Here is a 12934-nt window from a genome sequence, read left to right as displayed (position 1 = left end):
CCCTCATCCTCCACATACAACACCCGTTCTGCCAGTCACATTCTGTTAAAGGTCCCCATGCTACCATGCTGTGTTGTCATGTGTTGCTACCTTGCTATGTTGTCTTAGATCTCTATGTAGTGTTGTGTTGTCTTTCTTGTCTTGATGTGTGTTTATGTTATTTATATTTTTAATCCCAGCCCGTCCCCCCAGAAGGCCTTTTGGTAGGCCGTCATTGTAAATAAGAATCTGTTATTAACTGACTTGCCTAGTTAAATAAAAAAATAATGTACAATACGAAGAATGACTAGGCAACTTTAAGATGTACACTTTTTTCCTCTACAGTATTTGCTTTACATGCATGCTCCTTTGTAGCTCTATAGCTTTGCATGCCAGTTTCTTTAGAGAGTGTAAACTATTTACGTGAACATTATAAAGAAAACGTTGGCCTGTGTAAACACTCGTGCGTAAAGATCAACCCTGTCCAGACCTGTTTGAATGTGTTATGCCATTCGGAGGTGAGTTTTGTAGCCTACTCTATAACTTAACCTGTTTCTACTGTGTGCATAAGTGTCATTTGTATTTATACTGTACATTAATTTGATTTTGTACACACATCCAGATACTCAGCTCGTTTGTGTGCTGACTTTTTTTAAGGACAGAGATTCTCTGAATCGTTGGATAACAAAAGTATGTTGTAATGATGAGAGTATAAACTATTGACTAGAAAAGTGTGCTGTTTTCGGTCGATTTATAAACGGGTGAGCTGATAACGTCAGGAAAACGATGCACACGCTTCAATGTGGCAGAAGTCGGTGGGCTGGTTTAAGTGGTAAAGCGAAAGCAGCCAACTGTAAACGAAAGCCGAGGAGTGAAGTCGGGGGAGGTGCATCTGTAACAGCCAGAAGTCAGACACTAGTGTGGTTTTACAACAGCAAGGCTCAGATCAACATGGCAGTGTTGCCATTATTTATAAAAGTTTTCTTTACAATGTACAAATGAACATGTCTCTAACCGTCATTTCACACACTCACAAAAAATGTGTGTACATTTTACAATCAATGACAGACCCTCAAGTATCACATTAATTTGTATATATATATCCATCATATTAACTGAGGCAAAGTTGGTTCCTGTTAAAGTCATGTCTTTGGTTGGTAAAAACCCCACCTAATGATTGCTTGACGATAGAGCCTCCCACAATGCAGGCGATGGCTGCAGAATGAAGTTGGTAAAGAGTAACTGCAGGAACTGACATGATTTTTGTAAAGCTCATGCAGTCGACATGTAGACGCAAGTAGAACAATTTATATCCCCATATTGCAACACACTTTGAAAGGCGGTGACCAAAGAAGGTCGGACAATTGGGAGTCTAATCCTGGAATTGGAAACTTGACAAAATTGATCCGCTCGAACACGCCCTGTGTTTTTTTGTGATTTGGGATGGCCAGATAGGTAGCAACAATGGCAAGAAGCTTCCATGTGGGAAATCGTTTCAATTCATTTTTATCTTGTTCTTGATACCCATGTGTGCCATCGTGAGAGGCATTGGGCATAGGTGTGGCTGAGTGCAGCACCATGGACAGAGCCACCCACCTCAGCACAATAGACAGGTGCGCTCACTTCAGTACCATGGACAGCGGCACTGGGTGCAGCACAATAGACAGCAGCACTCAGTTCAGCACTGTGGAAGGCTGCACTACCTTTAGCATCAGACCAGCCAAAGAAGGCATCACAGCTCTGCTCACCCAAACACCTGTGCAGGATTACTAATCAGCACACCCGACTGGCCGGTGTTGCCTGGAGTTTGTTTTCTAGGGGAGCCATCTCCTCCTCTCCTCCCCCGTCTGATAGCGGAGTCGCAGGAGCACAGCAAGAGGAGCATGGCAATCAATGATCGTCGTATGTCACGAGCCGTGGAAGCCGAAGACAGTGGCCTCCCACAAAGCAGTCTACACTCCCAACGTGAGGCCTGGAGCGGATGCAAACAAAGAATAGTTTCGCCACACTGTAGCCTGATCTTCCTGCACCTTTGTTGCTGGGGGTACTTCTGTCTGCGACCGCTGTGCCTACTCCTTCCCCTACGATTTCGATGTTGACGTCAGCAACCTTCCTTCTCCATCTGTCGGAGGCCTGCACCAGGAGCCGGGAGCTACGGGCTCAAGTTATCCTGCCTCTCGCCCATCCTTAAAGGGTTCTCCGAATCCTGTGGAGCGTGGGAGTGGGCGGATTTCCTCATCTTTCTCGCCAGCCGTGATTTTGGGCAGCTCCATGGTAAGAAATGTGACTGTTCCTGGTGCAAAAACAATGTCCTATCCCGGAGCTCGAGTAAATTATATTACCAAGCTGCTCCCGAATGTACTTCACCCGGATATGAACATTGATTCTATCGATCGTAGTCCATGTGGGTTTCAATTAAATTATGAAGGGCAGCTCTGAAGAGTTTAACCTCGCACGGAACCTGCTAGCGGGCTGAAATTCCACGACATATGTTGATCGCTACACAAATAGTCATATTAAACATTCATGAAAATACAAGTGTCTCACATGTATCGAAAGCTTAGAATCTTGCTAATCCAACTGTGCTGTCAGATTTGAAAAAGGATTTACTGCGAAAGAATACAATGCGATTATCTGAGCATAGAACCCCATAAAAAAAAATATATTTTAACCAGCACAGGCATAATATAATCACAAACTGCATTAAAATAAATCGTTTACCTTTGACGATCTTCGTGTTACACAATGAATGATATTTTGTTTGATAAAATCAGTTTTTATAGCCTAACACGAAACATTTTGTGAACCGCTTGTGTCGTGAATTCCGTCTCATTCCATTTTCGATGACACATTCCAGGTAAATAACCCACACAGAACGTGACTTTTCCAGTCCTGTTTGGTTTCACTGCAATCAACTGGTTTGTTTGTAAAACAATCAAACGTGATGGGCCATTTCGCAGGACGTATTGACTGAAAGAAATCGATTTGAAGACAACAAGTCATGACATCATTGTGCACCAATGATTTGCCCGCTGTTTCGTTGATTGACTGCCTTTTAACCCAATGACCACTGATCGTCTTGAAATCTAGCTGGGTAGATAGCCAATTAGCTGAGCTAAACGGCAATACGCCATGTTTATGTGTTGCAAGACCAACCCATGTAGTAAGCTTCAGCGTAAAGTGAGTCATTCGCTATTGAAGATTCATACCGGAAGGAGCTACGCATATTACGCACTGCATTGTTTGGTGAACGCGCAGATTCAGCTGTTTATATATCAATCATTATGGCGACTATATCAGGGAAAGCTAAATCTAAGTCTAGATATACAGATGTACACACAATTTTAGAATAAATTGATTGGGAAGGTGAGACAGGTTGTTGTATGACGCTTCATTTAGCAATTGTGGAGGAATATTTTTTGAACGGGAGAGGACATCGTTTTGGACTGGTAAGTTCTTATCATGCTAATGCCCTTGTTTGAAATTAATCAAAATATTATTTGCGATTTAAAAATTTTTTTTAGAAGCAATATATAAACATGTAATGTCATGAAATGTGAGATGCGTGTGTCTGCCGCCCCACCCCAACCCACATGAAATAGCCTATTTGAGGCTGTTGAGGAGAGGGTAGGACCACATCAATGGCCAAAATGTTGTAATATAATAAAGACAGTAGATCTAGCTTGTCTGTCATAATATAATAGAGACAGTAGATCTAGCTGAAATGTCATATAAAAGAGACGGTAGATCTAGCAGGTTATACCGTAATTGCTGGACTATTAAGCGCACCTGAATATAAACCGCACCCACTGAATTATTAAAAAATATGCATTTTGTACATAAATAAGCCGCACATGTCTCTAAGCCGCAGGTGCCTACCGGTACATTGAAACAAATTAACTGTACACAGCCTTTAAACGAAACACGGCTTGTAACAAAAATAAATAGGCATTAACGAAACAAGGTTTGTAACAAAATTAAATAGGCTTTAACGAAACACGGCTTGTAACAAAAATTAAACATTAGCCTACCAAGAAAGTCATTGGTCACCATCTTCCTCCTCCTGTGCACTGAAACCACTGAAGTCATCTCCTTCGGTGTCGGAGTTGAATAGCCTCAGAATTGCTTCATCCGATGTTGGATCGCTGCCCTCTTCAACACGCAGCAGTCCAGCCTTTCGAAACCCGTTGATGATAGTGGATTTTTTGACAATGCTCCACGCTGTCACCAGCTCTATTTCCTTTTCAGCCAGATCGATCGCCTTCAACTTGAAAGCTGCATCATATGCATTTTTCAGTGTCTTTGCCATGATGAGGGTGACAAAATGACTACCGTAATCAGAATGATGGGAAGTTTGAGCGCGCTCGATTTATGTCACATTATGTGACTGTGCTCAGTTTTTTGGCGGCATGAATCTTGTGAAAGTGGGAAAAATCCATAAATTAGCCGCGTCATTGTATAAACCGCAAGGTTCAAAGCGTGGGGAAAAAGTAGCGGCTTATAGTCCGGAAATTACGGTAATAATATATTCAACCTTCAACTTTCTATATATCTGTTTATTATACCTGTTGATACAGGGCTAATATGTGAAACTATTCTAACTGCACATTTTCTTTCACAGTGACACTGACTCTGAATGGGAGTCTTATCCGGTGTCCTGTGTGAATTTAAGTATGCTCTCTCTTTCTCTCTCTCGGAGGACCTGAGCCCTAGGACCATGCATCAGGACTACCTGGCATGATGACTCCTTGCTGTCCCCAGTCCACCTGGCCTTGCCGCTGTTCCAGTTTCAACTGTTCTGCCTATGGAACCCTAAACTGTTCATTTTTACTCGAGGTGCTGTCCTGTTGCACCCTCTACAACCATTGTGATCTCCACCCGGCACAGCCAGAAGAGGACTGACCACCCCTCATAGCCTGGTTCCTCTCTAGGTTTCTTCCTAGGTTTTTGCCTTTCATGGGAGTTTTTCCTAGCCACCGTGCTTCTACACCTGCATTGCTTGCTGTTTGGTGTTTTAGGCTGGGGCTATATAAATTGATTTGATAGAGGACTGAGGGTTTTCCAAATATTGAAAGTGTGTAAATAGTTACCCATGTTATTTTGTAAATGTATATATATATTTTTTTCCCATCTTTTTTTAATAATTTTTTTTCTCTCTTTTTTTTATTTCAATTGTTTCTCAATTTCTTTGGGGGGTGTGTTAGAATACCATTTTGGTATTTTGTTTATAGTTATTTGTTTCAAAATGTATACCTTCACCAATTTGGCCACTTGGGTACATTTGGACTACTTGTGTGGGACACCTGGGTGACTTCATGTCATGTAGCACACTCATTTTGGAAGTTATCATTCTGAAACTTTGCACAAGTACTGTTGCCCTCTTATATTTTTCACTGAAATGGTTTCATCATCCTATCTGAATGTTTGTTTTATCTTGTTCATTTTAAAGATGATATAAAAATAAAAAACGTATGGTTTTATCTAAACCAGATCTATTGTGTTATATTCTCCGACATTCAATTCACATATACACAAACTTCAGAGTGTTTTCTGTCAAATGGTACCAAGAATATGCATATCCTTGGTTCTGTGCTTGAGCTACAGGCTGTTGGATTTGGGTATGTCTTCAGGTGGAAATTGCACAAAGTAGGGGGGAAGCGGTAAGAGGTTAAACTGGATTTCAAAGTGCTGATTAACTCTCTGCCAGACAATAACAAAAGACCCATCTTATCTAGCCTTGTGCCCTCTCTGAATCGTGGCATTGAACGGTTTAGCAGGATTCGTTTTCTTCACAACTGGCTACGTGATTATTGCAGCTTAATGGGTGTAACTTTTGTTGACAATTTCGATACCTTTTGAAAGCAAAACACGTTTTATAAGGAGGATGGGATCTAATGTACCTTATACCAGGGGCATTGGTAGACACAATGTAAGCAACCTAATTTATGTCCCTCTTACTGCCCTCGATGCCTCTGCTGATCCTATCGCTATTGTACGCAGCAATCATGTGCCTTTGAACCAGATTTGTGACCCGTTTCAGGAAACTAGGCGTATGTCGCGGGTCACTACCTCACAGGAGAGCCGTTTGAACGTAAACTCTCCTTCTTGAACATGAACTTTCATGTGCCTTAATAACAAACTTGTATGCCATCTGTAAATACGAATACAATTGTTAAATTACGAGCCTAGTTGGCTTATCCAAAGAAAAAGCCTGCAACCCTCCCGCTAGCCATGATTGGCTGAGATAATGAGTGGGCTGGACATGCCGAGAGATGAGTTCGGAATGGTCTGCCATATAGCACGCTTCTGTCTATTTGAGCTGGTCAGTACGTCTAGGTAATCCTAACTAACACTGCTCTTTTTAAAATATATTGTGTATTAAAACTGCTGTTAGCTAACCAACCAGGTTCAAGGTTAGCTAGCTACCTGCAGATGCATGCAGGGTAGTAACATCATGAGTTGTGATTATGGTTCATTGTTTAGCTAGTTGGCTTGCTAGCTAACGTTACATGTATGACCTTATTATTCGTATCTCAAAGCTATTTGCTTAGCTACCTATAGCCTAATGTTAGCTAGCTAACATTGAACCTGGTTGGTTAGCTACCTGCAGATTCATGCAGGGTAGTAACGTCATGAGTGGTGATTATGGTTAATTGTTTACGTAGCTAGCTACATATCTTAACAAAAGGCTCTGCAATTCAGTAAATTCAGTCTGGCCATCTACATCTAATCTGATTGCAGAGCACTCTTGCCAGAGAGTGCAGAATAACTGATGATTTACGAACACCCAACACCTGTTGAATATGGCCGTTGTCAGCCAGAGGGTCCGGCCAGAGGGTCCGGTGTGCGCTCTGAAAGCGAAAAGCTCTGAATTTACGAACGGACAATCTGACAGCACAGTTGGTCACCAACACTTTGGATAACATAACAACCTAACCAGCTCTGCTAGGGCGAGTAATGCTCAGTGAGCTGTTCTCTCTCACTTATATGTCTGGAAGTAGCAAGTTAGCTTGGGTGTTTGACTGCTGCTGTTAGTAGCTTGGGTGCCCTCGCCACTTTCTCTCTCTCTCCCCGGACCTTTGCTCGTTTACATCATACGCATACATCGCTGACTTTTTTTTTGATCAGCGGTTTAAATATTTGATTAGTGACTGTTTTAACAAACATGATGCTGTTGTTCATTTTGCTGGTGTCTACCCTTGGCTTTTACAATGTTGGCGATACATTTAGAGCCCGTTGCACTGTGAATGACAAAATATGATTGTGTCTCCCTCGAGTATTGTGAGAAACCCCACGCTTGCTCCGGAAATGCACATGAGAACTATGCACATTTCTCCCGAACAATATGGGAGAAATCGGACTCTTGCGCTTACATGTCAGGACTGTTCTCTTGGTACTTAACCATGTCTCTGGACTTTACACATCTCCTTAAATATGTGGCGTTAAAGACTCTGGTGACTATGGATTCTCGTCCAAGTGCTGTCTGTAACTCCAAATGTTGTAACCCTCGATCTAGACTTGCCGTTATCTTGCTGCTTCTTTTGTCTGGAAATGTCCAGTCTAATCCAGGTCCTGACATTCGTACCCCTGCCGAATTAAGTAGTCAGAGTGGCCTGAAGTTTTTGCATATGAATGTAAGAAGTCTTCCGCCCCAACTTTGGTTTTATGAATATAAGGATAAAAACTGCCGACCCTGATGTACTTATGCTTTCTAAAACCTGGCTTAAAAAAACCTATTACAGACAAAAATAGTCATAAATGGTAACAATGTTTTTCGTACAGATCGTACATCTAAGGGTGTTGCTGTATATGTAAAAGACAAGTTCTCGGTGGTCGTTCTGACTTCTGTTTCTAAACCTAAGCAATTTGAATATCTGTCTTTGAACCTAAACCTTGGCTCATCTTTAAATATTGTTGTATCTTGTTGTTATAGACCTCCATCTGCTACTGTTGGCTCTCTGGATTGTATTTTCAAATTGTTATCACAGAATGTCAATTCTGAGTTTGTCCTGATGGGTGATCTGAATCAGGACTGGCTAACATCTAGCTCTGATCAACTTAAAATTCTGTGCAATACCTACAATCTCACTCAGATTGTCAACAGTGTAACTAGGTTGAATATAAAATATCCTCTGAAATCCTCTGATTGATTTGATCTTAACCAATACTCCTCATCGTTTTAATGCTTCTGATATTTTTGCAAATGACATAAGTGATCACTGTGCTATTGCCTGTACTGTCAAAGATACTGGAGCCCTTAGTAGGCAGCTAAAGACCTACTTCCAAGAAAACAACATCTTAAATGGAATGCAATCAGGTTTTAGGTCTGGCCACAGTACTGTTTCAGCAACATTGAAGGTTTTAAATGTGCTCTGTGCTCTTAATAAGAAGTTACATTGTGCGTCTGTTTTTATTGATTTGTCGAAGGCTTTTGACACCGTGGACCATGCTGTGTTAGTGCAAAGGTTCAAATGTTGTGGAATTACTGGTCATGCTCTAGATTAGTTTATAAATTACCTATCAAATCGCACACTGTGTAATGGCGGATGGTTGTAAATCTTGAGTCCATAGAGGTGTGCTCAGATGTTCCGCAAGGTTCTATTTTGGGCCCACTGTTGTTCATTTTGCATATCAACAACATTGGGGGTCTTATTGAAACAGCGGATGTAACGATCTTCGTCTTCATCGGATGAGGAGTAGGAAGGATCGGACCAAAACGCAGCTTGGTAAGTGTCTATGATTATTTATTATCACAGAATACGAAAATACAAAATAACAAAGTGAATGTAAGAAATAAAAATCGAAACATCTTAAAAGGTGAAAACACAAAACGGGAAACTACCCACAAACACCAGGTGGGAAAATGCTACCTAAGTATGGTTCTCAATCAGAGACAACGATAGACAGCTGCCTCTGAGTGGGAACCATACCAGGCCAAACACATAGAAAAACAACAGAATGCTGACGCCCCGACCAAACAAAAATAGAGACATAAAAAAACGAACTAAGGTCAAGGCGTGACAGGATGTTCATTTTTATGCAGATGATACTGTTCTTTATTCAAGTGGTAGTAGTTTATCTTTAGCTTTTGAAAATTCCCAAAGAGCATTTAACATCATACAACAGAATCTGTACGATTCAAAGCTGATTCTAAATTCAGGTAAAACAAAATGCATGGTATTTTCAAATGCCAGGCATGTTACAAATCATGTCATTGCTACATTGGCTGGACATACTATAGAGCAAGTTAAAGTGTGTGGGTTGATGATAAGCTGAGCTTCACTGTGCCTGTAGACTTGATAAGGAAGCTCAAGATGAAAATAGGATTTTATTAACTTCAACTTTCTTTCTTTCAACTTTCATAAGGCTTGTTTTTCTTTTGAGGCCAGGAAGGAGCTGGTACGATGTACATTACTGTTGGTTTTAGATTTTAGTGATGTTATATATATGCAGGCCTCAGCCACTACCCTGAGAGCACTTGATTCAGTGTATCATGCAGCCCTCAGGTTCATTACAAATCAGAAACGTCTAACACATCATTGTGATCTCTACAGCGCTGTTGGCTGGTCGTCATTGACCTTGCGTAGGCTTAAACACTGGTATACACTGATTTATAAAATTCAATTTCAAAAAGCATTTCTCTACGGCTGGCCATGGTTTCCACGTGGCTACCCCTACCCCGGTCAACTGCCCAGCACCCTCCACAGCAACCCGCCAAAGCCCCCACCATTTCTCCTTTACCCAAATCCAAATAGCTGATGTTCTAAAAGAGCTGCAAAATTTGGACTCCTACAAATCAGCCGGGCTAGACAATCTGGACCCTCTCTTTCTAAAATGATCTGCCGAAATTGATGCAGCCCCGATTACTAGCCTGTTCAACCTCTCTTTCATATCGTCTGAGATTCCCAAAGATTGGAAAGCTGCCGCGGTCATTCCCCTTTTCAAAGGGGGTGACACTCTACACCCAAACTGCTACAGACCTATATCTATCCTACCCTGCCTTTCTAAGGTCTTCGAAAGCCAAGTTGACAAACAGATTACCGACCATTTCGAATCCCACCGTACCTTCTCCGCTATGCAATCTGGTTTCAGAGCTGGTCATGGATGCACCTCAGCCACGCTTAAGGTCCTAAACGACATAACCGCCATCGATAAGAGACATTACTGTGCAGCCGTATTCATCGACCTGGCCAAGGCATTCGACTCTGTCAATCACCACATTCTTATTGGCAGACTCGACAGCCTTGGTTTCTCAAATGATTGCCTCGCCTGGTTCACCAACTACTTATCTGATAGAGTTCAGTGTGTCAAATCGAAGGGCCTGTTGTCCGGACCTCTGGCAGTCTTTATGGGGGTGCCACAGGGTTCAATCCTTGGGCCGACTATTCTCTGTATACATCAATGATGATGCTCTTGCTGCTGGTGATTCTCTGGTACACCTCTACGCAGACGACACCATTCTGTATACTTCTGGCCCCTCTTTGGACACTGTGTTAACTAACCTCCAGACGAGCTTCAATGCCATACAACTCTCCTTCCGTGGCCTCCAACTGCTCTTAAATACTTATTTTCCACCATCATTTGCAAATAAATTCAGTAAAAATCCTACAATGTGATTTTCTGGATTTTTTTTCTCATTTTGTCTGTCATAGTTGAAGTGTACCCATGATGAAAATTACAGGCCTCATCTTTTTAAGTGGGAGATCTTGCACAATTGCTGGCTGACTAAATACTTTTTTGCCCCACTCTATACAGCACAGGCGGTTGGTGGCACCTTAATTGGGGAGGATAGGCTCGTGGTAATGGCTGGAGTGGAATGGTATCAAATACAACATGGTTTCCTTGTATTTTATTACCATATGTAGACTCAAAGTTTGATCAGATAGTGATCTTTTTTTATTTAATTAACTATGCAAGTCAGTTAAGAACAAATTCTTATTTTCAATGATGGCCTAGGAACAGTGGGTTAACTGCCTTGTTCAGGGGCAGAATGACAGATATTTACCTTGTTTGCTTGGGGATTCGATCTTGCAACCTTTCGGTTACTAGTTCAACGCTCTAACCACTAGGATACCTGCCGCCTCAATCAATTAGTGACCTATAGTGGTTGCAATTGAGATCAGCTGTGCAGGTGATTTTAGAGTGTATTGCTGGTATAACGAGAGATCAGCTGGTGATAACCTAGTGGCCATCAATGGTTGCAATTGTCTCTGTGTTATGCAGTGCTTAGAACAGAATAATATAACAGAATAAAAGTCAGTTTGAGACAAAAAACAATTTACAAAATACATACAAGCTTTCAGCTTATTTCAGAAAATTTAGACAGAAACAAGAGGGCTGTCTATTTAGTACTGACCTGACTGTATTTGGCCTGGATGCCCCAAGGGCGTCCCAGGAAGATGTAAACACTCCCATGTCCTCTGTCCTCCAGTGGGGCTCCTACAGCCAGCTCCGGCAACCCGTCCCCATTCAGGTCTGGACAGGGGGACAGAGACGTCCCAAACTGACCATGGACGTTCCCCTGGACTCCATGCAGGGTGAGGGAGCAGTTGGGTGCCTAGAATGGAATCAAATCGAATTCAGGTAGGCATCCGCACTCCAGCAAACGAAGGAGGTAGGATGGGTGATCAATAACAGTAATCCAGTGGTACGGCTTACACAATAAAAACGGCCCAAAATGATTGAATTGGCAGCAGTAGGGTGGCTGAGCGGGTATAACACAATTTGATACAGTTTCTCGAAGTCGAACTAACTATGACCAAAAATACAGAGTGAAATGACTCATGATAATAGAAATGACAAGGAACTGATATACAGTGCATTCAGAAAGTATTGACTTTTCCCACATTTTGTTACGTTACAGCCTTATTCTAAAATAGATTTTTTCTTAAATTCCCTCATCAATCTACACACAATACCCCTAATGACAAAACTAAAATAGTTTTTTAGAAATCTAGGCAGATGTATTTTTTAAAAAGCGGAAATATCACATTTACATAAGTATTTAAAGACCCTTTACTGAGTACTTCGTTGAAGCACCTTTTTTGCAGCGATGACAGCTTCGAGTCTTCTTGGGTATAGCGCTCGCTACAAGCTTGGATTGGATGGGGAGCACCGCTGCACAGCTATTTTCAGGTCTGTCCAGAGATGTTTGTTCGGGTTCAAGTCTAGCTGGGCCACTCTCGAAGCCAGTCCTGATTTGTCTTAGCTGTGTGCTTCGGGTCGTTGTCCTGTTGGAAGGTGAAACTTCTGAGGTCGTGAGCGCTCTGAAACAGGTTTTCATCAAGGATCTCTCTGTACTTTGCTCCGTTCATCTTTCTCTCGATCGTGACTAGTCAGCACTTTGTGAAGTGCTGCAGAGATGATTGTCCTTCAGAAGGTTCTCCCATCTCCACAAAGGAACTCGGTCAATGACCATCGGGTTCTTGGTCACCTCCCTGACCAAGGCCCTTCTCCCCCGATTTGCTCAGTTTGGCCAGGCAGCTAGCTCTAGGAAGAGTCTTGGTGGTTCTAAACTTTTTTCCATTTAAGAATGATGGAGGCCACTGTGTTCTTGGGGACCTTCAATGCTGCAGAAACGTTTTGGTACCCATCCCCTGGTCTGTGCCTCGACACAATCCTTTCTCAGAGCTCTATGGGAAATTCCTTCAACCTCCTGGCTTGGATTTTGCTCTGACATGCACTGTCAACTGTGGGACCTTTTTATATAGACAGGTGTGTACCTTTCCAAATCATGTCCAATCAATTCAATTTACCATAGGTGGACTCCAAGTTATAGAAACATCAAGGATGATCAATGGAAACAGGATGCACCTGAGCTCAATTTCAAGTCTCACAGCAAAGGTTCTGTCTTTTAGGCTGTAACGTTTTTAAAAAATGGAAAAAAGTGAAAGGGTACTTTCTGAATACTTTCCGATTGCACGGCATCTTCAAGTATTTCATGTGTGCATGAAGC

General features: G+C 42.0%; 1 protein-coding gene across 3 annotated transcripts in view; it reads right to left on the bottom strand.

Moving 5' to 3' along the window:
* Nucleotides 1-12934, bottom strand: part of LOC110490129 (integrin alpha-X) — a 55911-nt gene that overhangs the window by 24990 nt on the left and 17987 nt on the right. For all 3 annotated transcript variants that reach the window (XM_036944433.1, XM_036944434.1, XM_036944435.1), the window contains one exon: nt 11336-11536. In XM_036944433.1, the coding sequence (XP_036800328.1) occupies nt 11336-11536 (201 nt within the window). The remainder of the gene's footprint in view (nt 1-11335; nt 11537-12934) is intronic.

Source organism: Oncorhynchus mykiss, chromosome 15, assembly GCF_013265735.2.
Source record: "Oncorhynchus mykiss isolate Arlee chromosome 15, USDA_OmykA_1.1, whole genome shotgun sequence".
Lineage (NCBI taxonomy): Eukaryota > Metazoa > Chordata > Actinopteri > Salmoniformes > Salmonidae > Oncorhynchus > Oncorhynchus mykiss.
Note: the sequence above shows the minus strand (reverse complement) of the source record. Positions and strands in the feature narration are given on the sequence as shown.